The following is a 24,599-nucleotide window of genomic DNA, read 5'->3' on the forward strand; positions in this document are numbered from 1 at the left end:
CTTCTAGTAAACTTAACTTGAAAGTATTTATCCTAAGCAAACGTACCAAGAATGGATGACACAGACTTATGACAAAGAAGGTTCGTCCAAAAGGATTTCATAAAGGAAACCTTGTGCTGAAAGAGATCCTTCCCATGCAAAAGGATGCCGAATTGGGAAAGGCCATATGTTGCGAAGAGGGCTTTCTTTAGAGGTGCACTGATTTTGACAAGAAATGGATAGGAAGAATTTATCTGATCCAGTGAATTCGGACTCGGTCAATGAGTACTTTATCTGAAGGAGAAGGGAAGCCAAGGTGAAAACCCGCAAAGGGCACTTTGGGACTTCTATTTCAAAAAAAAAAAGAGAAGAAAGAAAAATAGAGAGGCCAAGGTGAAAACCCGCAAAGGGCACCTTGAGACCAAAGGGGTTTTGAGTTGAAAACCCGAAAGGGCAACTCAAATTTGGAAAGTCATGCAGTGACCTTGCTATACCGGATTCGACGAAAAGTGAAGTATGTTACATATCTAGGCATCAACAAATTACTTTGGATCTTTTAAACACATGTTGAACTCAAGAAAATCTTCATGGAGCTGGTGTATAGACGCTCAAGCGGCGATATCTAGGGCATCTGATTTCTGTCCTATTTTCTATCTTTGGATTCTTTTTCTTCGCAAAGATATGTTCTCAGGTTAATCTTTTTGCATTCCTTCCAATAATTTTTCCAAATCTAATTATCCTTAGGATCAATTTATTTGTCTCCCATTATTCATAAAGCATGTTGCATTGAAATAATGATAGATGAACTAAAATATCTTCACAAACGAAGTTTTGCATATTACTCTAGAAATTTCTAGATAATACAAGAAACTGAAACAAGACAATTGTTTAAGGAATTCTCATATGTATGGGTTGGAGATACTCGAGAGATTTTCTTCTTCAGTCCAAAAGGTGGTTGGACGTTTTAAGCAATATTGATCTTAAGAAAGGATCATTTCATAAACATCTTCAGTGGGTCGTAACATTCGGGGAATGGTTCGGTAGACCAAATTGATGGAGAGGATTCGAGGCATACGAGCAGAGTATGATTGATATGTCGAGAAGAACGAGGTGGAAAGCTCGATAGATGAATGAGTGATGACGTCCGAAATAGGAGTTATTTTCATAAACATTTTGCATTATAACAGGTTTAATTAGGAGCATTTGACTCATTTTGATCATAGCATCCTAATCATTAGGCATGAACTCATACGCATTATACAGGTTATGTTCTTCAATGGGCAATGAAGATTGATGTGCCTTAACTCCCTAAGCAGTAGGGCAATAGGCTGAAGCATAGCAGATTTGATCTTCAAGTATTTATACTGAAACAGATCCAATATGATTTGGCATCTCTATATTGGCAGAGAGCAGATCGAAGGCAACAGATTTGGCATCTCTGTATTTGGCGGAGAGCAGATCGAAGACATAGCTGATTCAGCTTCCACGTGTTTACGTTGAAGCAAGTCTAAGATGATTTGGCATCTCTGTATTGGTAGAGAGCAGATCAAAGATAGCAGATTTGGCATCTCTGTATTGGCAGAGAGCAGATCGAAGATAACAGATTTGGCATCTCTGTATTGGCAGAGAGCAGATCAAAGATGACAGATTTGGCATCTCTGTTTTTGACGGAGAGCAGATCGAAGACATAGCTGATTTGGCTTCCACGTGTTTACGTTGAAGCAAGTCTAAGATGATTTGGCATCTCTGTATTGGCAGAGAGCAGATCGAAGATAGCAAATTTAGCATCTCTGTATTGGCAGAGAGCAGATCAAAGATGACAGATTTGGCATCTCTGTATTCGACGAAGAGCAGATTGAAAACATAGCTGATTTGGCATCTCTGTATTGGCAGAGAGCAGATCGAAGATAACAAATTTGACATTTCTGTATTGGCAGAGAGCAGATCGAAGATAATAGATTTGGCGTCTCTGTATTGGCAGAGAGCAGATCGAATATAGAAGATTTGGAGTCTCTGTTTTGTCAGAGAGCATATCGAAGAGAAGAACAACATATTTGGCATCTCCGTATTCGATGGGGAGTAGATCCAAGATGATTTGGCATTCCTGTGTTTACAGGGAACAGATCAAAGACATAGCAGATCTGACATTCCTGTGCTTACAGCGAAGCAGATCAAAGATTTTAACATGGCATCCCTATGTTTATAGGGAACAAGTTAAAGATAGCAGATTTGGCATCCCTGTGTTTACAAGGAACAGATCGAAGACATAGCAGATCTGACATTCTTGTGCTTACAGCGAAGCAGATTGAAGATTTCAGCATGGCATCCCTATGTTTATAAGGAATAAGTTGAAGATAGTAGATTTGGCATCTCCATATTCGACAGGGAGCAGATTAAAGACATAGTAGATCTGACCTTCATGTGTTTACATTAAAGCAGATCCAAGATGACAGATTTGGCATCTTTGTATTAGACGGGGAGCAAATCAGAGATAACAGATTTGGCATCTCTGTTTTAGACGGGGAGCAGATTGAAGAAGCAAATTTGGCGTCTCTGTATTAGACGGGGAGCAGATCGAAGATAACAGATTTGGCGTCTCTGTATTAGACGAGGAGCAGATCAAAGATAGCAGATATCGCCTTCCTGAGTTGCAGTGAAGCAAATTGAAGCCATCAAGAGGCCATTTAAAGAAGATCAAGGATCAAACTCAAGACTCGGCGAGCCCGGGCAAAATTGGTCCTTTTATAGTCTTTGCTCTATTCCTATTACACAGCAATGAGCAAAGAGGGGCAGCTGTAGACACTCAATTTTTCCTGGGCCCAGAAATAAGTCCAAAAAACAAAAATAATAAACCCAAAAAAAATGAAGTCCAAGTTCAGTCCAAAATTACAAACATATAATTTGGCCCAATCGGAATGGCCCATTACTTGAAAAGATTTAAGGTCCATCTACAAGCTTGACTCATATGGAAATATAATCTTCAATGATATGCAATCTTAGATATGATATGCGATATGATTGCAATCTTAGATATGATATACAATCTTAGAAGATATGATTTTGTAATCTTAGAGATTTAATTTGTAGATACCTTTTAATCTTAATCGTTGATGTAATTGATCTGTACCGTTGGATTTGAGGAGGTTCAACTATAAATAGAGGCCTCTCCCTTCATTGTAAATCACTTGAGTTTTGGGAAGCAATAAGAATTCTTAAAAGCATTCACTCAAATTTCCCTCTTGCGTTCTTATTTTCTACGGTTTGTTCTTATTTATTCTTTGTTCATTTTCATTTTCAACCTTTTTTTATTTTGATTTAATCCCTATTTCCTTGATTTTTAATTCTCTTTTATATTTTATTTTTTAATAATTTTAGTATTATATCAAACTATTTTTTATTAAATTCTATATTATTCATTGTTTTAGAAAAATATATTTCATTTAATTGAAAAAGTTTTTTCTTAAATAAGGCAATGTTTGGTGTTTAGAAATTCGGGAAATAGTGCCCTAACATGCTGGGTTGCGATTTTTCGTTTGACTAAGTAACCAAATATCCTTTTAATAAATTTTCAAAATCATGAGATAATTTTAGTTACGAGGATTTAAAACATCGTGTCCTAACATGCTGGATGTAATGTTTGTATACTTTCGGAACAAAGGAATCTCAAGTTTCAACTTTAAATTGTTCAAGTTTTAAAATCTTTTCAAATTTTCGACATTAGGACAATAAATAATCAATTCGGTACCAATTTTGGGCGTTACGAGGGTGCTAATCCTTCATTGTGCGTAACCGACTCTCGAACCTATTTTCTTGAATTTCGTAGACCAAAATGTTTTATAAAGGTGATCCAATCACACCTAAAAAGGTTGGTGGCGACTCCCATTTTCATTTTTCAAAAAGTCGAATCCCGTTTTTGAAACCCATTTAAAAAAAAAGTAGTTTTGACAAATTACAAGGGGATGAAAGTTAATAATAAATTTGGTTACGGTAGGTAAATTTGATTATGGTGGATGATAGTGATTACAATGACCTAAAATCATTTTTTTAAATTTAACTCGAAAAAGTATATTCAATTCGATTTGAATTTCATCTCACTCGACTTGATTCGCAAAAATTTCTAATCGAATTAGGATGATAAAATAGGATTCGTCAACTCAATTAACTCAAGATTTTTTCATTGAATTTGATTCGATTCGATCGAACGCTCGCCCTAATAGTGATAAACAATTGTTTTGAAATGAACAGCAGCAGCAAACTTGAAGAAGTTGCAGCAACTCTGAAGGACAAGGCAGCGAACCGCAGCTGGTACAATTGGCAAGGCTTCAAGCAGAAAATATGGACAAAATTGCAACAGGTATGTGTAGCTAATTTGGTAAGCGTTTAACAGCAAATCTAAGCAAAGTTAACCCTACATTCAGATCAGGGATAGCAGCTTTGGACTACACAATTGAAAGAGGCAATAGCAAGGATGGAAATTTTTTTTTTTAGAGAACGATAGAACGATGTTAAAGAGGAATGAAAAAGAATTGCTTTCTACGTGAATATGTTAGGGAAAGAAATAACAAGCCAACCTTTGGTTTATTTGCTACGTAAACCCTCCTCCTTTCTTCCCTTACTCAGTTTAGTCCCTAAACTGTTTAAAACTTCTAATTTCTCTTTCTTTCAATTCAATCCTTGCCCCAACTTGACTCCCAATAATTACTAAAATCCTAATAATAATAATAATAATAATAATAATAATAATAATAATACACAACTCACATACGCCACCATACAACCAAAATTAAATTTAAAAAGTTAATTAAAGGTTAATCTCCCAACAATGATTGAAAATCCAATTTAATCCTTAAAATAAAATTCAATTTAATCACGAATTTAAGTCTAAAATTCAAATAAGTCAATAAAATACTGAAAATATAAATGGATAATTTATTATAAATTTTTATATTGAATTTATATTGATTCAATGCAAAATCCGATACTAAAATTTTCGGGGTATTACTGATGTGTGCATAATTTCTCAATTTATTTGTGATATTTCTCTGAATGATGTTATTTATGTTCTTAATTATATTATTTAATACTTATATTTATTTATTATTTATTTTGGAAATAATTTGAGAAAAATGACCTTAAAGTTTATTTTTGGCAAGTTTTTGCAAATTAAACTTTCAACTTAGCATAGTTTCACTATTTTGGTCCTAACTTGAGCTACAAAACTCCTCTTTGGGCGCATAATATGCAGATTCAAAGGTAATTGAAAGATTTAACCGAAGTTATTTCACAACCCAATCCCAAAAGGCATAAAAAATGCGTCCAAAAATGGCCCTGAGTTTGATGTGAAAATTGACAAAAGTCCTGAAAATTCTACTTTATTTAATCAATGGCACTTTTGTATTTTCTCCATTAAATTATTTTTGCCCTATAAATAGACATTATTAGGTTAAAATGTGGACTTAACTTAGACATAACCGCTCTTAGTTTTATTTTGTTTGTGCTTTCTTTATTTTATGGGTTCTTATACCCTCTTTTCTAGTCAAAGGTTAATCGAAGTTTGATTCAATAATTCGTGACTTAATTTATGCTTTAATTCTTCTTTGTTCTTTAGTATTCATGCATCTTCTATTTGAATTACAATTATCCTGGTTTGTCAAATTTATGGTCAGTATTTGATAGCTTAGAATGATTGTCTTGACAATTAGAATCATTAAATTCGTAATTGTTTAATTCATTCTAATACTAGTGACAAACTGCATAAATTGTTTATGTCGTAGTTTATGAGTATGTGGTGTGGATTGAGGTGAGTTTGTTAGTTAAATGTTAGGCATTGTTATGAGATTATTTATCGGTTAGGGAAGTAATTTCAAATAAGCTGCCTTATGGTTACCAAATAGGTAAGAAGAGATTGGTTGTCCATTGTCAAGTTAGCAACTAGAACTAGTTTATTAAAGGCAATGAAGATATTCTTGCATCGATGATCGAATTCATGAATCAAAAAAAGACTTTACCTTTGGCTAGAGCTTTTTACCATTATTTTCCTAAAAAAAACTTTCAATTATTGTCTTCTCCATTTTAATTTTTAATTCGAATTTAGTTTTTTATTTTATAAATCCCCTTTTTATTTACTTTTCTTATTTTTACTTAAGAAATAAAATTATCATCGATCTCCATGGACACGATCCTACTTTTTGTTTTATACTAATCTTATTTTTCAAGTTTTATTTTTGTAGGTCTCGACAGCCTATCAGAGAGTTTGGTACAGGTGGTTGGGTTCCTGTTTGGTTTGAAGTGAGCCTAGGATTGGTAAGGTTTTCTAGGTTGACAGGGTTGGATGGATTTGCTAAGTTAGTAGGGTTGGTGGGATTCACTGGATTAGCCAAGTTGAGGAAAGCATCAATCTGAGAGGAAGTCATGTTCCGGTCCGCATTCCCCACACAAATTATCGATACAATTGTACAACAAGGAATGAGATAATGAGGAGAGGGTGGGGGTGACATGGATACCAGTTCACCTAGGTAGGCGAAGAGCCGAAAAAGGAGAGAAGTAGAAGAGGAATAAGGAGGTTGCGAAGGCAAAGGAGACTAATTCCAAAGGGTAAGTACTTAGGGTTGCAAAGATGGTTAAAGGATCCCTTCCTCATCGTTCTTTTAGGTATTTATAGGGGAAGGTCATGTGCCTGGTCTCATGCCTGATGGTGCCAACTCATTGATAATATGGGTGGTGGCCCACACATGTGGTCAGCTAGGTGGCAATTTGATTGTCCTCAAGTGTCGTACTACTCTGACATTCCTTTGGTTGAGGTAGTACGAGACTATTACACCTCAATGGTCCATGATGGTCTCCTATTGGTGGTAAGTGTGTTTTCGCTAAAAGTCAATGGCTGGTCACTTAGTAACCAGTCAGCTAATTAAAGACAAATAATTGCTCGAGTGATCTTCAAATGAGGAACTAATTGGGAGATGCGAGAGAAAGAGAGTTATCCATGGGCATTTTTCAGGAAGCTTCTCGTGGTGCCACGTGTCCAAAAGGTATAAGGGTATAACAAACATTTTAATCACAATATGATAGAAAATATATGTATCTGCAATTTAAATCTATTCATGAAACATAATAGTTATTGAAGAAGTTGAAGGAGGAAAAAGAAGACAACAAAACAAGTTTGGTTTATTTAATTAATTAAATGTGCTAAAGGAAATAGGAAAAAATAGAAAGGAAAGAGTGTGAAAAGGGGGATTCGGGGGTTGTGGAATACTTCAAAAGAAGGATGTAGTTGGAGAAGGTGATGATCACATGGCATTGCGTATTAAGACATGCACATGAAGGCCCACAATGTCAGCTCAAAAACAAACATATTTCTTAAAGCCCACTTGCCATCAATCCCCAAGTTGGGAACATAAACATGAACTCTTATTGCCCCTTCTCTTTCTCCCTCACGTTTTCTCTCCATTCCATAATTTTTTAACCACCAATACTACAATCATACAATACAAAGAAATCCATTAAAATAAGACAAATTAGGATACAATACGTAAAATTTATGCATCAAAAATACATCTATACATATAAACAATAACCCCAAACGATTACTCCTTGAATTTTTTTTTTTTATTCAAAAGACCAAACCCTTTTTAAGTCCAACTATGCTTTCTCCAATGCCCTTGTCTTCTTCACGTCCAACATCACTATCTTTGTTATTGTACTCTCTCTCTTTTCTCTCTCTTCTCTCACATACACACACTCGCATCCCCCATGGTTGTGGTCCTTCTTACCTCTTTATATCTCTCTTATCACTTTCTCCAATTCTTCATATCTTATATCTAACACTACTCTCTACTCTTTCTTTCTTTCTTCTTCTTCTTCTTCTTCTTCTTCTTCTTCTTCTTCTTCTTCTTCTTGCCTTTTCCAAACCATAACCATTTTTCTACACCATATATATTTATTTTTCCTTCTGCATTTCCATATTTTGGGGGTATTATTTTGGAACTTACTGAATATTTTAAAATAATTCTTGGTTTTTGGTCATTAGGGTGTTATTATTACTTTAAATCCCCCACAAGATGTCTAGCAGAAGGTCGAGACAGTCAACAGCAGGTGTTTCGAGGATTTCAGATGATCAAATCATTGAACTTGTCTCAAAGTTACGACAGCTTCTGCCTGAGATTCGGGATAGGCGATCTGATAAGGTAAACATTTCATGGAATTCATGTTTCTTCTTTTAATTCATCTTTATTTTTACAAGAGAGTTGAGTTATTATTTTATAATTTTATACATTTTCAATGAATTAGATGATTTATTTTTATATGGAAAACTATAACGTACCTATATATTTAATTTTCCCCGGTTGCATGTGGCACATGGGAATAGTATATTTCAGTTAAAAAAAAAGTAATAGTCCTCGAAAATACAGTTTGAAAACTTGACCCCGGACATCAAGGAAACATATTTTCTTGGGTTTCAGCTCCTCATTGACTTAAAACAGTGCATGCTTTGACCCCGGATATCATGTATATCATAAAATAACGATCACAACATCACATTACGAAGCACATAATAGTCTATTTTGTCGACCAAGGGTCGGACTTTACGATTTATTTATTTTTCGATTATGATGTTATATGGAAATAATAATAATAATAATAATAATAATAATAATAATGTGGAAAGCAGAAATGTCAGAAAAGAAAGTGACTTAATGTTGGGGCATTGTAAATCCCCCTGCTGGTGCAGGTATCAGCATCCAAGGTCTTACAAGAGACTTGCAATTACATTAGAAGCTTGCATAGGGAGGTGGACGACCTAAGTGAACGGCTTTCACAGTTGTTGGCCACCATTGATGCTGATAGTGCCGAGGCTGCTATTATTAGGAGTTTAATTATGTAATAATATTTATTATAAACCAATGTTTTTTATTATTACTAGGTTTATATATATATATATGATATTATATATTTGTATTTATATATAGTTTAAGATGTTTCCTCCATGTGGAAGGGTTTGCAATCTAATTACCTAATTTGTATAATAAAAGGACTTTGCACTAGCAAAGCCTTTAATTTTAATGGCAATATACTATTACTTTTTCTTGGCATAAGACAAGCTCGATTAACTTCTCTTTTTATGCTTATGTACTCTTTTTTTTTTTTCTTTTGAACAATTGAGGTATTTAAAATTCTAAGAAATACTAATTCACATGAAATGAATGTGATTTGAAATTAAAAAAGAATATGTTATTGTGTCGATTCTAAAGGTTTATGTCGGTAAGTTGGGATCAATTGTGTTATAATTTGCAATAAGGAAGCTCCAAAATCATCATTAGTGAGTGATTTGATGGAAGACTTAATTAAGTTTTTCTTTTTTTCTATATATGGCCTACCTGTTACTAAGATTTTTATTTTTTATTTCGTATAAAGAAAATTATAGTTTCGGATAAAGAAGTTATATGAATATAATTGTATAAAACGATTAAATTTTAAATTTGACAATCAAATTTTACGATATGGATTAGAAAAACCAATTTAATTTCATTGTTGTACACTCTTGAATCACAAGTGTCACAGGCAATATTGAATTGTAAATGAGACCCCTCTCACAATAACCTCATCCAAAGTCTAGTCACTGGGAACATGGGGTACTATAGTTTTCAGAAACCTGTTCATCTTTTGGTAAACAATTAAACATGATTTGAATTGAAAAGGACAAAGATGGATCGATGTATCGACGATACCATATGTCAACTTAAACATTGTTTAATTATTTGATGTTTTAACTTGAGCAAATTCTGCAGTAAAGTTAAACTACATGAAAAAGAAAACAAAATGGTGAGTTTATATAAATCCGCATGTAATTTAGGGCCAAAAACAGCAAAAGCAACAAGTCAAGAAGCCATAAAATAAAATTTCTTTTTTAAATAAAATCAGGTCTAGATCAAGTACAGTAATTTTTTCTTTTTTTTTTTTGGTATTTAGTGGTATCAAACCCCAAATGAGGAAATATCGAACCCCAACATTAAGGTATTAGAACATGGCCCTAGAATCAAGTACCTAAGGTTTCAACAATCATAATTTTTTAAAGTAAGATATCGATACTTAATGTCATAGTATTGAAACATAAGTCTTTGAAACTGCATTTAATATCTAAGTAAATGTCTTCAATGACTTCATTTTCCTTCAAACGACTCCAAATAACTAAAAATTATTAAGAAAGTATCAATAGAGTTCAAAAACATCAAGAAATAGACAAAAAGAAAGTTTACGAAATTTATTATACAAAAATTCAACTTTTCATTTGTAATTCTTTATCTTACTTTTACACACTTGAGGTTACATGATATTTACACATAAAAAAAATCAAATTGTCAGATGATATCTTATGATTCACTATTTGTACTCAAATTTTATACTTAGAAGTGCATAAGAACAAATCCATGTTCATATTGATGAGACGAAAAGTTAGGTACATAACATGACAAGTGTTTGGCTTAATTTTGAATTCTCATAACCATAGTATCTTATATTTGAAGTCAATACAATGGTATGAAAATAAAGTATGTTTAAAAGAGAAAGAAAAAAGCTTTCTAAGCAAAATTGCCAAATTTCGAAGGAATGAAAATGATTGCAATAAAAGTCAGCCCTTAAAGTTTAGTTCATTGGGCCTTTCATCATTTTGCCTTTTTGTACTTTCTTGGGCTTTTACAACAATCTGATTTGTGGTATCAGATTTTCCTTTTTCTTTATTTTTATTTTTTTGGCTTTTCTTTCTTTCTTTTTTTTTTTTTTTTTTTTGCTATATGATTGAATTATATGATAAATTTTTTAACAATCTATAATTTTTTAATAATATATGACACTAAGTATTTGATGTATGGTTTTTATCTTAAAAACATTTTTATAATAACACAATATATGGTAATTTTATATATTAGTTGAGTATTTGATTGTATATATTAATTAAATTATATTTAATTATTATTTAAAATTTTAATAAGTTTTTAATGTTTTATTACTAATATGTTTACAAAATTAAAATATAATAATATATATTTTAATTTTAATTTTAATTTTAACAACATGATAATTGATATTAGATTGATTTAAATACACATTATTTTTAAGAAAGAGTTTTTGGTACACTGTCAATAGAGTTTTAGACTCCACAAATAAAGTTAGAGTGATGACAAGTGTCCTATAAGATATTGTAAAGAAATGAGACACATGGCTCTTTTTATATCTGCTTGTGAAATTTAAAAAGTACACTATTAACCCTATTATTAAAATATAAATATTATAAAATAAATGGTGTGAAATTTTATTTTATTTTAATTATTAATTAGTGGATCCAAGTTGTTAATTTGGTTTAAATATTGTGACCACTAAATAATTTATTATAACATTATTTATATTTTAAATATTTATTTCAATTTTAATAGTGTTTTTAATTTGTAAAAATAGAGATAAACTTAAAAAATTAAAATGGTTTAAAATTTTACAATGACGTATCATGTAAAAATGTATGTTGAATTGTTGAATATAAGCTAATTGGAAAGACTTATTATGGACATATAACTTGTAGAATACCATATATATAAAAATGCGGAAGGATTTATGTTGCAATTTTCCCTCCACAAATGTCTTTTTTTCTTTCATTGCTACATGTCAATTTTTTTACACAATGCCCAAAACAATTGATAACCTCTCCCGAACCCTTAAATATAAGAGAGATAATAATCATAGTATAATTTCAGCTAAAGGGTCCATAAGCCCTTAAATTTCTTTTTTTTTTTAATAATGTTAATTGTGATTTTCAAATGTTTTGATATAATAAAATATTTCCTTCATCAAATTTTGTAAAACTTTATGTTAAACCTTTGAGAAGTTATTTTCAAGTGATTTTTAAACTTGGCTAAACACTTAAAAAAATTTGCAAGTACTAAAAGCTCCTAATAGCACTTTGTAAGTCAATAAGCTGTTGACTTTAGGGGATTGGACCCCCTAGCCTAAGTGTCGATACACATGGCTATGTATAGGGTCCCTCCTTATTGGGTCTAATATCTAGCAAACCAAGTAAATTTTTTGGGTATTTAGGGGTATTGAACCCCAAACGAGGAAGTGTCATACCCCAACATTATGGTACTAGGTCATGGGCTAAAGGTCTAACACCTAAAGCTCCAACGATCTTATTGTTTAAAGCAAGGTATCAATACCTAAAGTCATGATATCATAACATAAGCCTTTATAGCTACATTTAATGCTCGAGTAAATGTCTTCAACGGCTCAATTTTTTCTCTAACTGCTCCAAACGACTAGATTTCATTGAAAATGTATAAATAGAGTTTAAGAACATCAAGAAGCAGACAAGAAACAAGTTTACAAAGTTCATTGTGCAAAAATCTAATCTTTTATTTGTAATTCTCATCTTACGTACCCTTGTACACACTTGAGGTTTCATTCTCTTTCATTATTTTAAATGTTTTAATTTATTTGAGTAAGCTTGAATAATTGTATATCAACCTTTAAGAGGTATTCCTTGTTTCAATTTCATTTCTCAAATTAGTGAGAGGTTACTTGAAGTTCTGGGTAGACAACCTTAAAAAGGAAGTGACTTTATCTTATCTACTTAAAAGATAGTGTTATAAAGGTTAAGCATTATCCTTAAAAGGCTTGAAATTAGTGGACTTAGGAAATTTTTAATTGTAAAAAGTTAAGCTATTAGAGGTAGACAATTGGAGTCGAACTGCTCTAAATCATTGTGTCAATTTTTATTTGTCATCTTTCCCCAGATTTTTAATTACCAATTCAACTCTCCTCTTAGTGCATTTGTGCTTTATAATTAGTTAAGCTCCTCAAAAAAAAAAGGACCTAATTAAGCTCTTAGATATTAAAAATCCATTAATTAAGCTCTTTCACCAATGATTTTTGCCATTGACTATAAAGGAAAAAAAATGTATGGGCCAAATAGATAAAAATTAAAAATTTTAGAGCTAAATTTTTTGTTATGACTAATTTTAAAATAGAGCTAACGTATACTATTCTTAAAATATTACCATTGGTAAAGATATGATTATCTGAATTTTTTATGTAAAAGGAAATTCTAAAAAAGTTAGTGGTAAGAAAGGGAAATAGAGAAAAATGTAGGGGCTTTAGGTTAAATTTGACATTTGAGATGTACTGGCATCAGTTGCGGGCCCAAACTAGATTCCCGGCCAATGGAGTAGCGGAAATCCGGCAACGTGGCTTAAATGGTCATTTTACTCAACCAATTACGGTAGAGATCATTAACGCTCCTTTATAAAGGAAATGATTTCACGCGCCATTTAAAGAAATAAAATAGTTATTAGCTTAAAGTCATATATAATAATAATAAATATATAAATATAGATTTATAAATTTCATTCAAACACGTATTTCCTACAAATTTCTTTTGCTCTAAAGAAGGAAAAAAAAAGTCATTTACAAAATATTATACTCATCAAAAATTTTATGTTAATATTTATTTTCCAATAAATTATGCATGATTAATATATCAAATAAACACATCATTGAAAATGAATGTAAATTTTGTATAAAAATAGAAAATGTATGTATTTTCAATTTTAATTTTTTAAAATTTGAGTTCTTGAATGTGTATTAACTTGTATATTATTGTATATTAAATATAAATAGTAAAAATATTACAAAGATCCTTGTACTAGTATCACGAGGTTTGACACTAGGATTTAGATTGTATTTTATTATCTCTACTTTAAAAATAAACAAATTAATTTTTATACATTAAATTAAAGAATAAATTGATAATTTTTATAATTATATGTCAAAATAAGATACAGTTACACCACGTGTAGCTATCTAATTTTTCTATCGGTCACAAAAGTTTTTAACAAATAAGGTGTAAAGATAAATTTACTTTTTTTTTTTAGTAAAAGTTAAAATATGCAAACAAAATTTCTTTGTTGAAATGCACGCTCCATTAGTGAGAGTGGGGTTTTATAGCCATCTGGAAAGATCAGCGTGCCAGTGTTTATGTTGGTTAGTTGTCTCTATCTCTCTTTCCCCTTCTTTCCCATGCTTAAGCTCTTAATCATCGGATTCTTCATCATCAACAACTAAAAAACAGGTATGTAAATGTATCATAATTTTTATAAAGCTTCAATCTTTTCTCAATTTTCCTTCTTTTCTAGCAAATTCAGTGATACCCAGTTCTTTTTTTCGCCTTATTTGATCAGTTTTTCCTTTACTTTCTTGAATGCATTAAGGGTTTTAATGAATTCAGTTTTCCTTTTTTTTTACTTTCTCAGGTTTTCACTAAGTTTAACTTCTTTCAAGAATCTCAATGAATACATGCTTGCCAAATAATTAGTGTCAAGCTGACCTTTAATTGATATTTGGTGGACAAAGTTGGTTCTATCACTCATTAATTGCCCCCATTGTTGATAACCCATGATATTTTTTTCTTTCATCAAGCGTAAAGGAAGCTTGAAAATGGAATTTTTTTTTTTTATAGTTAGGTATTTATCAGTATTCTTTATTGTAGGTTGAACCCTTTTTTGAACTTTAGCCAAAAGTTCGATAATCTTGCTTAAAGTTTACATTGTTTACAATGAAAGCCAATTTAAAGTTTTCACTTTGTAGGATTATATGGGCTATGGCTGTCCCTAAAACTCATCCCCTTTATTACTTTTGACTTGAACTAAGATTTATTGGGGTGTATTCAAGCAGATCTTGGAGTCGGTTAAGGCATCTTGCTTGGGATTACTGAGTTTGGTAAAATAGCTTTGGCATCTTTAATTATGTTAATGTTGAAATAAGGCTAATCAATGCTAGAAAATCAGCAACCATATTAGTATTTTTCATTTTATTTTAGAAGAACCCATGAATTTTTGGTTTTCATTTTATACCAAGGAAACGATCTATCGATGAGAGAGCTTGGCTGTTAGGACCACTGAGAACTGTTTACCTCAAAATCATCCATAAGTATCCTTGTACCTTGGGATTGCTGTGGTTTCGGAATTATAAAGTATTGAATGAACGATGATGATATCTGCATTATCAAGCTACTTCTATGTGTGCTTCTAAAATTTTATTTAAATACCTTTAAATAGGTTCTTTTTTGGCTGATTTTTATCTCAGTTTAAGACAATGTACCCTGGAGGTTACACGGCTGAAATTACGAGCTTATCTCCAAAAGCTACCGAGAAGGATCTCTGTGACTTTTTCGCATACTGTGGTGCAATTGAGCATATTGAAATTATCAGGTATATGTTGCTTCTCTGTTTCTGGTTTTGGACTAAACCCCAAAAATCACTCTCTATGATGGTGTATGTTCATGATTTTTTTCATATTTGTTGTGCATTTGCAAATTTTTTGTCGAGGGGGGAAAAGAGTCAAAAGCTACAAAATCTTTTGCTTGAAATGATTTCTTGTTAGATAATTGGTAATCTCAATCTCCTGTTTTTGTGGAAAATCAATGTTTTTGAGCAGAATTTCTCTCATCCGTACAAATGTACTTAGCAGCAAGTTCCTTTATGGTGACAAGTTTCTTGAATCAAGGAAGATTTTACGTTCAAGTTGTTTAATTTTACTTATTGTTTTCAACTCCTTTAGGAAAAATGTCAAAAGCGAGGGCTCTTTTTGTCTGAAATGCTTTCTTGTTTGGTACTTGATATTTCTGATCTTATTAATGAATCTGCACGGTTATACGAATATGATTCTTAATTCTGTACGAATTTACTGCAAGTTCTATTTTTCCTTGCTTGTGACATATTTCTTGAGCTAATGAGTGTTTACAAATTTACTGGTTCTTTGAGGACTAAAAGAAAAAGACAAAAGCTAAGAAGTCTTTTGTCTGAAATGATTTCTTGTTTCTTGTTTGTTTATGGAAAATCAATGTTTTTTTTTATGATCAAGCTGTTTAATTTTACTTATTGTACTTATTTTAGGAAAAGTCAGAAGCAAGAGTTCTTTTGTGTGAAATGCTTTATTATGAGATACTTGGTATCTCCAATCTGATTAAATGCGGACATAAGTCTCTTTAACAGCATCTGCTTAGATACATGCATCTGATTCCGGTAAAAGTATCATAGGGGCTTTTGTATTAGGAGTTGGATTGCATTTTGCCCCCTCTACTAAAAAAATTAGGCAAATTAGTCCCTGTATGTTAGATCAAAGAACAAATTGATCATTCTGTTAAAAATTCCATCTATTTCTATTGTTAAAAACTGGTTCTAGTACATCAGTATGATGTACACATGGCATGCCACATGTCACTGATTATTCCATTAGCCACGCTAGTTTTTAATAGTACAAATGGATGGAATTTTTAACAAAAATGGCCAATTTACTCTTTGATCTAACTTATAAAGACTAATTAGCTCTTTTTTTTAGTAGAGGGGGAAAAAAGCAATTTGACTCTTAGTATAGGGGCCTCCATGTTACTTTTACCATCTTATTCCATACTATGTACAAATTTACAGCAAGTTTGTTTTTTTCTTGCATGTGACATTTCTTGAGCTAACTGGTCTTTGCAATGATCGAGATGTTGATCAAATCTGAACATAGCTGTTGGTACCTTAGTAGATGCTCTTACATCACTTTATTACATAACCTTATTTCGTAGGTACACCTTAGTATAGTGAGGAATATTAGCTTTTTCTTGATCACTCTTTTGAACCTCTTGTGCGTGATTTCGTTGATTCCATTACCAAGAAATTCATGCTGTATTATGACAAGAGCTGCTTTCTTAAACAGATGTGGCGAATATGCATGTACGGCTTATGTGACATTTAAAGATGCCTATTCACTCGAAACTGCTGTCTTACTCAGTGTAAGGCTCTAACTTGTACTTACAGAGAGAAATTAACTTTCATTCCATTTATAAAAGAAAAAGAATCGTGTGTTCTTTTAGCTACTTGGATGGTTCTAACCGTTAGCGTTGCTCGGTATGTGTTGATCATAACATCCTGTTTGCATTAATATGGCATGATTTATGAATATCAGTTTACGTAATTGAATAAACTGCTTTCCATGTAAGGCTGCCACTCAGTCGTATAAGATCTGCCACTTCCACTTCTTGCGACTTAAGCCTATAAGGTGAAAACTGGTAATAGGGATGTCCCTCGATCGGAAAATAAAACGTTGGTCAATTTAAACTTTTAATTTGAAAATTGAGATAGACAGTAAGTTAAGATAGACTCTTAATCTCTATCTTTAGCAACGGAACGTTATGCATCTTGGCTTCTCGATTTTTTAGTTATTATATCTCTCATTACTGCCTGAACTTTGATTCTTCAGGGAGCTACAATTGGTGATCAGTCCGTATGCATATCAAAGTGGGGTTCGTATGGTGATGATTCATATCCTTGGGATAGTTCTACATGGAAGACTGAAGAGGATACTAGCTCATCGGTACGTATCGGTTTCTTCAATAAGAAGAGCAAGTCGATTGCTTGGTTTCAATACCCTTCTAAACACATGTTACCAATCAGACTCTCGGCAAGAGATTTGAATACTTGGGTGATTTTAAACCGCTGATTATATCTCCGCAGGTTACTCATATGCACCCATTTGTTTATAGTCCTGGAGAAGCGGTGACTGTTGTCAAAACAATGCTAGCCAAGGGATATGTTTTAGGCAAAGATGCTCTTATCAAGGCCAAAGACTTAGACGAGTCCTATCGGGTCTCGGCTACTGCAGCAGCTAAAGTTGCTGAGCTTAGCAATAGAATCGGCCTTACTGATAAGATTAACACTAGCATGGAAACTGTAAAATCAGTGGACGAGAAGTATCATGTTTCGGATATCACCAAATCAGTTGCAACAGTTACCGGGACTGCAGTGGTAACAGCTGCAAGTTTTACAGGGAGAACCGCTGTAGCAGCTACCAACGCCGTAGTCAATAGCAGCTATTTTGCCAAGGGAGCACTTTGGGTTTCGGGCATGTTGAACCGTGCAGCTGAAGCGGCCGCTGATCTGGGTAAACATGGAAACAAACAAACACACACCTAGTTAAGTGCACAGAAAACCCTTTTTGCTGGTCTTTTCCCGTGCGTAGAAATGATAAAATACTCGTATTTGTTACATACCGGTCTAGTATACGCTGCCTTACATTGACAATAACTAGAAAGTTTAGTTAGATGGGTGTAAATGTGAGATTTATTGGTCACTTTTATTGATTGTTTGTTCATTTAATGAGATGGGGTTTGCTGAAGAAATTCACCCTTGCCCGATCAAAAGGTAACATGCGATATAAACGTAACGGAATTTGGAAAGACGATATGAACATGAGATGATCTGACGCCGAATGCGTGTTCTGGGATCCCTTTTTGTTACCTTCTAAGTTCATGCTAGTGTTTGAATGCAGAATGGGCTCCTTTTACAAGTATGAATTTCATAGTTGAGTTGAAAACTCAAATTTACTATTACACTTAATATTTTTGTATAAAAAAATGATTGAATTTTGCTACTAAATATTTTTCTCCCAACTCCCAACTTTAATTTGAAACAAAATTTAATAAAAATAATATTTTTAAATATCTTTTATTAATAATTGAATATGGTAAAATTATGGAAAATATATAGAAAAGAATATTTATTATAGAAATTAAACTGAACTTAACTTTTTGGTAATTTTTTAAAAGTTTTCTAATCTTTCATAAAATAAATAGTCTATATTAATTTCTTAAGTTTTAACATCTGTTATGGTATATTATTCAAATAAAATACATGGACGGTCTTTTTTTTTTTAAATTTTGTATTGAAATCATTGAAAATCAATGTTGGTTATAAATTTTATTTTAAAAAATCAAAATTACTGCTCAAAATTAATTCAAAGTTTAATAATAATATTCAATCAATTAAAAATAAGTAGTAAATTTACACAGTTTCAAAGTATAATGGTATATATAATCCAAAATATCCTTTTAAAAATTTGAGTTTAAATTAAATAATATCGAAAATAGGTTAATCAATATAGAAATTTGGGTAAAAATTAAAATCTGTCACTATATCTTAGTTTTATTGATACTTCAAAACTAAAGGTAAATTTATTATTCAATTTTAATTTTATATTAAATTTTTTGACGTCACTTTTGTTAGATTAAATTTTGAAATTTAAGTTTGATTTTTATTAAATGTTAATATTTAATTTTAATATTTAATTTTAATTTTAATTTTTATTAAATATGAGTATTTTTAAAATTATGCTTAACTTTGTTTATTAAATTTAACACTAATGTTTTACTATCCACTCTCATGTATATAATATATATAGTTTAAATTAAAATTTAATTATGCATTTTTATTATTAATTTTATATAAGATATTAATTAATATAAAATAAATTTCAATTGCCAAAAGAAAATGCTACTACAATATTTTGTAATAAATATATTTATGTTGTGTTTGTTTCACTAAAATAACTTTTAGAAATTATTTCAGACAATTTTGTCAAATAATAAAAATTGTTTTACTTAAAATCATCCAAACACAAAAAAGAATATATCAGCTTTTCCAAAAAAAAAATCAATCCATTATTTAGAAATTATTTTCCGAGAACTATTTTCAATAAAACAAGGACGACCAAAAACTAATTATATAGAATTCAGCTTGGTAAAAAATATAAACTTTAAATTACCAAGTAAATTTGAACTATATTGGAAAATGAACTAGGAATAACTTGAATCCAAATCTAAGTTAAAGGTATGTTTGTTTCATCGAAAATTTCAATAATTTATAGATGAATGGAAAGATTGATTTACCCTTTTATGTTATATAAAACTTACCTTCAAACAAACCTATATTATTATTTTAATAATAAATTTTAATTTTAATATTTAAAATATTAAAATATTGATATAAAATATTATTAATTTTAAATATTATTAAACATACTATTTAATTATTTATATTTAACAATATAATTAATTATTAATATTATTTATTATTTTAATAAATTATTAAATATTATAATTTTATTTCAATAATAAATTTTAATATTAGTAATATTTTTATTTTTTAATTTATATTCTTAATATTTTATTGAAAATTTTATATTAATATTTCAATAATATATTTATAATTTATAAATATTTCATAATAAATATTTTATAGTATAAAACATGAATATTTTAATAATATAAATATGAGCATTTTAAAAATCATGCTTAACTTTATTTATCTATTCCAACCCCAACGTGTCATTATCCACTCTACTATATGTAATTTTAAATTAAATTTTAATTAGATATGATTTATTATTAAATTTATATAAAATAAATTGCTGTTATGAAAAGAAAATCTTTTTATAATTTTTAAAATAATTATTTCAAAAAATCTGTCTAAAATGAACAAAAAACACAATTTCATAAAATTCAACTTAATAAAAATAAATAAAAAATTAATTATTAAGAATTTAATCAATGACTCAATTTAAGATAACTCACAACTAAAATAAACATACTCAAAATCACATCTCTTTTCCTATATGCAATGAAACACTCTTGGATGGGCACTGATGAGCTATTATCAAGTTCCATGTCTCAATTATGGATTAACTTTGGCCTTAAGTTTCTCAATGCTGAAAACCCAAATCCCACACATACAAAAAGGAGTAATCATTTTATGGTAAAAATGATGATACAATTTAAACAAATTATGTCAAGTAGCTTTCAGAGTTATAAAATGTGTCCAAATTAATATTTCATTTTCAAAGTATGCAATTGGCCACAACAACTAAATGATTATATAAACTTCTCAAACAACTATACAATTCCAAACCCTTTTCTTTTTTGTTTCCACTACATTTTATGTTGCAACAAGACAAATAAAATCCATTCCCTTTTCAATATAATGTCCTTTCATAAAGATTGGTTTCTAAGGTTCTTAAATCGAGAATTATGAATCAATTAAATTGAATTCGGTAAAAGTATTATAGAAGTTATAATATTAAAAGTTAAATTGTATTTTATCTCTCTATTTAACATGAGTAAATTAATTCAACTTGTATATTAGATAAAAAGTAAATTGGTCATTTCTGTTAAAAGAATCATCATTTTGTACGTTTAAAATTTGACGTGGCTGACGGAATAATCACGTGTACCTTATACATTACTGATGTACAAAGATTAATTTTTAATAGTAAAATGAATAGAAATTTTAACAGAATGATTAATTTGCTATTTGATCTAACATATAAAGACTAATTAATTTATTTTTATGAGTATAAAGATTACCATGTAATATGACTTATAATATAAGAATCTCTATAATATTTTTATTGGCTGAACTCCTATTTATAAAATGAGGGTGTAAAATCTAATTATCTTCTATATGTAAACAGCAAGAAGACTTGAACATGATTGATTAGATGGGGCAAAATGGTGCTTAGCTTGATGTAATTTTATGGCTGAAGGCCCCCCGTGAATCTGAAACAATGATTTGATCATGAAATGGGGGAGATGAGGAAGTGTAGAAAAAAAGAAACTAAAAGACTAAAAAGTTGTTTTGGCTTGGTCTTAATTGTATTATTTTTTAGTGTCATTTACCACTAATGTCTTTTATTAATGGCATTGAGCTAATTTCTAACTCTTTTGAACCGTCTCACATCGTTATCCGCCTGGCCTATGGGTCACCTTTGAAAATATACGATTGGATACAAGCGAGGGTGAAGCCAAAAACGTTTAGTCAATCTAAAATTGGGTTAATTTTTACAAAGTTGATATTGTAATTATGAGACTAAATAGCTAAAAGTATTATGAATTAAGTGTTTTATACGTTAGAACCTAACATAATTGAAATAATCAAACAATGACACATGTTATGTTACATATATCTATATACCTTTACAATATTTATTAAAATAATAAGAAAAAAGTTTGTATAGAAAAGAACTATACTTAAATAGAAAGTGAGGGAAAACATGGGAAAATATAGATGAAAGAGAAAAAAATAGCTATAATTGCATTTCTCAAAAGTGTAATCCTCCACTTGTTTGGAAAGTCCTACAAGTTTCTTTTATGGAAAGAAACATAATAAGTAAAACCAGCCTTAGAAGCACATGATTGGTAATAATTATGATGAGAAAAGAAAACCCTGTTTATTACAATACAAACTCTCCTCACTCTCACTGTACAAAAGAAAAAAACCAAACTCACAAATAAAAAAATATATATGTAGGGAAAATTTCATGCTGCACTTGACTTAATTAGCAGTCGGTATTCATCGTTTTATTAGTACCAACAAATCGGACATCGGATAAGTCCGTTTTCGTTACAGTCCGGACACCTTTGGAATCCATAGTCACCTTCTCCACCATCTTCATGTTCTAATTCCACACCATCTTCATTTTCATCATCATCTTCATAGTACACTTTACAACTGCCTGAACAAGTCTCACATGGCACGAACCTGATATCACCACAAGCTTCACATGGTCCAATATCATCACCATCCATCATTTCACACCCTTCAATGGCTTTCATTAGTGTACCTTCTTCATGCATTTGCCTTATTTCATCAGCTCCACCGATGTATTTTTTCCCAATAAAAACCTTTGGCAATCCACCACACCCTTGTTCCCCCATTAACTCTTTTAATTCATCTTTGAACCCTGAATGCATTGAAACATCACGTTCATCGATACGAACACCTAAGGTTTTAAGGATTAACCTAATATGACAACAATCCTCGTATGTCTTTCTAACACCTCTTAAACTTGTGAAATATAAAACAAGTTTGTCTTTTTTAAGCCTGAGATGAAAAGGGTTAGTAGAAGGGAGTTGTTCAAGTGTTTTCCTAAAGCTAGAAATGATTTCAGGATCGAAATCTGTGATTACTGAATCTGATTTTTGATCTTCTTCTTCTTCTTCAAATTGAACCCATAGTGGCTTTTGAGACACTCTGCCATTTGAAAAGCTTCTAATATGAGATGGAGGACGAGGACTAAGGTCTTCAAGGCCAGCCATTAATTCCCATGTGTTAATTGTTTCAGGCTCACCGGGGGGAGTTGCAATAGGTGTTTTGGGGATAACTTTTGGGATCTTATCTTCAATCATTTTGGACCAAACTTCAGCTTCAATCATGGACAAACCTTTACTTTGTTGTTCCTTCTTTTCCTTCACATTCCCATTGTTTTCGAGATTGCCATTGAAGGCTGCAACATTGAAGGTGTTGTTGCCATTGCTTTGGTGGCTTGATTCTATCTTTAAGTTACCTAATGTGGTGGATGTTAATGCTACGACATGGTAGCTATCGCCTCTGTGTTGTGCTGGGTGATGAACATGCATTGTGTAGCTTCTTGGAACAGGTGAATACGGTGCTCGGCAATGCCAGCATCGTTTTTGCCTGGAACTTGCACAACCCATGACAAGGAAAAAGAAAAACAGGGGAAAAAAACAATGAAGGAAAATATGGGATTCTGGTCTGGTGTAAAATTAAATCATTAAAAAATGGGATAGGGAAGAAAGATCCATGAAAATAATCTAATAAATTAAAACCCCCAAAAAAAAACAAAAGAAAATTTGAAACTTCACAAGGAAAAAAATAGAACTAAAGATACCCAGATGGGAAATTGGATTAATCAGGTGAAAAGAACTGGGTTGCAGAGATCTTGGGATTTAGAACAGAGAAAAAAGCATAAAAACATTATTTTCTCGAGAAAATTTTGGGCTGTAAACAAGAAAACTGGGAATGGAATGAAAATCAAAGAAAATGAGAAAAAGGCTAAGAGATTCGAATTAAGGGAAGGGTGACAGGGAAAATCTTTTTACAAAAGATTGATCATTCAACATCAATTTGTTTTCTCCCTCTAGAGGAATTCTAGAGAAAGAGAAACGAAAAAAAAAAAAAACTGGTGGGGAGATTTGTGAATCAGAAAACAGAATTCTTGTTGAAAGGGAAAACTTTAATGAGAAAAAATTAATGGCTGAGTTGTATTGTGTGTAGGTTGGTGTTAGAGAAAAGTAAAAAAGCTGAAAATAAAAGATCAAATAAATGATTTCTTTTATTATAATTTTTTGTATTATTTTTTAAAGTTTTTGTAGATTTATTATTAGAAAAAATCTAATTGTGAAGTCCATCCTTCTGCTTTATGAAAATTAATGAGTTAATCCTTTTGCTTTGATTTGTAGGTTCTCATTCTAAGAAGTCTACTATTTAATTTTTCGTCTCTTTTAATCTTTAAATTTGTGTTATTTATCAAATTATTCCAAAATGAATGAAATAGTTAAAAATTAAAAATTTCATAAAAATTAATTAATTGTTGATGGGATATCCCACGTGGATGCCACGGCAGGAAAGTTAACAGATGTTAACTTTTTCATTTATTTTAGGGTGATTTGATAAACAACACAAATTTAAAACTAAAAAACAAAAATTTAAATGGAGGGCTAAAATAATTTTTTTATTAAGTTAGAGGCCAAATAAGTTATTATGAAGTTAATATAGTTGTGGTAAACAGTAATTTAAATTATTAATTTTTTCTAATTTGTTGCATATAAATTTTTGAAAAACTAATATTGACTTCTCAATTTTTATAAAATATAAAAATTAAATTGTAAAAATTAAAATAAAGAGACTAACTCTTTCATTTTTATAAATAATTGTTAATTTCTAGAGAAGTCATTATTTTATATT

At 30.8% G+C, this 24,599-nt stretch overlaps 3 protein-coding genes across 5 annotated transcripts; 2 read left to right on the top strand and 1 right to left on the bottom strand.

Annotated features, from left to right (window-relative positions):
- The first annotated feature begins 7,615 nt into the window (after positions 1-7,615).
- Positions 7,616-9,076, top strand: LOC108456091 (transcription factor PRE5-like). Of its 2 annotated transcripts, XM_053019207.1 has the most exons (3): positions 7,631-7,675; positions 8,006-8,162; positions 8,708-9,076. In XM_053019207.1, the coding sequence occupies exons 2-3, from the start codon at positions 8,037-8,039 to the stop codon at positions 8,858-8,860; spliced, it is 279 nt and encodes a 92-aa protein (XP_052875167.1). In that variant the 5' UTR covers positions 7,631-7,675; positions 8,006-8,036; the 3' UTR covers positions 8,861-9,076. The 2 variants fall into 2 exon arrangements, with proteins under 2 accessions (XP_017610173.1, XP_052875167.1); XM_017754684.2 differs by having other exon boundaries at positions 7,616-8,162.
- A 4,886-nt stretch (positions 9,077-13,962) lies between these two features.
- On the top strand, positions 13,963-18,181 carry LOC108454569 (binding partner of ACD11 1-like). Of its 2 annotated transcripts, none has more exons than XM_017753071.2 (5): positions 13,963-14,089; positions 15,103-15,227; positions 16,720-16,795; positions 17,263-17,376; positions 17,517-18,181. In XM_017753071.2, the coding sequence occupies exons 2-5, from the start codon at positions 15,112-15,114 to the stop codon at positions 17,973-17,975; spliced, it is 765 nt and encodes a 254-aa protein (XP_017608560.1). In that variant the 5' UTR covers positions 13,963-14,089; positions 15,103-15,111; the 3' UTR covers positions 17,976-18,181. The 2 variants fall into 2 exon arrangements, with proteins under 2 accessions (XP_017608560.1, XP_017608561.1); XM_017753072.2 differs by lacking the exon at positions 13,963-14,089 and adding an exon at positions 14,542-14,736.
- A 3,719-nt stretch (positions 18,182-21,900) lies between these two features.
- On the bottom strand, positions 21,901-23,912 carry LOC108456503 (uncharacterized protein At3g28850-like). Its single transcript, XM_017755064.2, has one exon. The coding sequence runs from the start codon at positions 23,327-23,329 to the stop codon at positions 22,196-22,198; it is 1,134 nt and encodes a 377-aa protein (XP_017610553.1). The 5' UTR covers positions 23,330-23,912; the 3' UTR covers positions 21,901-22,195.
- Positions 23,913-24,599: the final 687 nt, after the last annotated feature.

The sequence above is a fragment of the Gossypium arboreum genome, chromosome 9 (genome assembly GCF_025698485.1).
Source record: "Gossypium arboreum isolate Shixiya-1 chromosome 9, ASM2569848v2, whole genome shotgun sequence".
Taxonomy (NCBI): domain Eukaryota; kingdom Viridiplantae; phylum Streptophyta; class Magnoliopsida; order Malvales; family Malvaceae; genus Gossypium; species Gossypium arboreum.

What these genes read in the sequence shown, in the direction of transcription:
- LOC108456091 (XM_017754684.2), top strand. Translation starts at nt 8,037, where the DNA reads ATGTCTAGCAGAAGGTCGAGACAGTCAACAGCAGGTGTTTCGAGGATT. An exon ending in GGGATAGGCGATCTGATAAG is followed by an intron (nt 8,163 to 8,707) that starts GTAAACATTTCA and finishes CTGCTGGTGCAG; the next exon opens with GTATCAGCATCCAAGGTCTT.
- LOC108454569 (XM_017753071.2), top strand. Translation starts at nt 15,112, where the DNA reads ATGTACCCTGGAGGTTACACGGCTGAAATTACGAGCTTATCTCCAAAA. An exon ending in GAGCATATTGAAATTATCAG is followed by an intron (nt 15,228 to 16,719) that starts GTATATGTTGCT and finishes TTTCTTAAACAG; the next exon opens with ATGTGGCGAATATGCATGTA. An exon ending in AAACTGCTGTCTTACTCAGT is followed by an intron (nt 16,796 to 17,262) that starts GTAAGGCTCTAA and finishes TTGATTCTTCAG; the next exon opens with GGAGCTACAATTGGTGATCA.
- LOC108456503 (XM_017755064.2), bottom strand. Translation starts at nt 23,329, where the DNA reads ATGGGTTGTGCAAGTTCCAGGCAAAAACGATGCTGGCATTGCCGAGCA.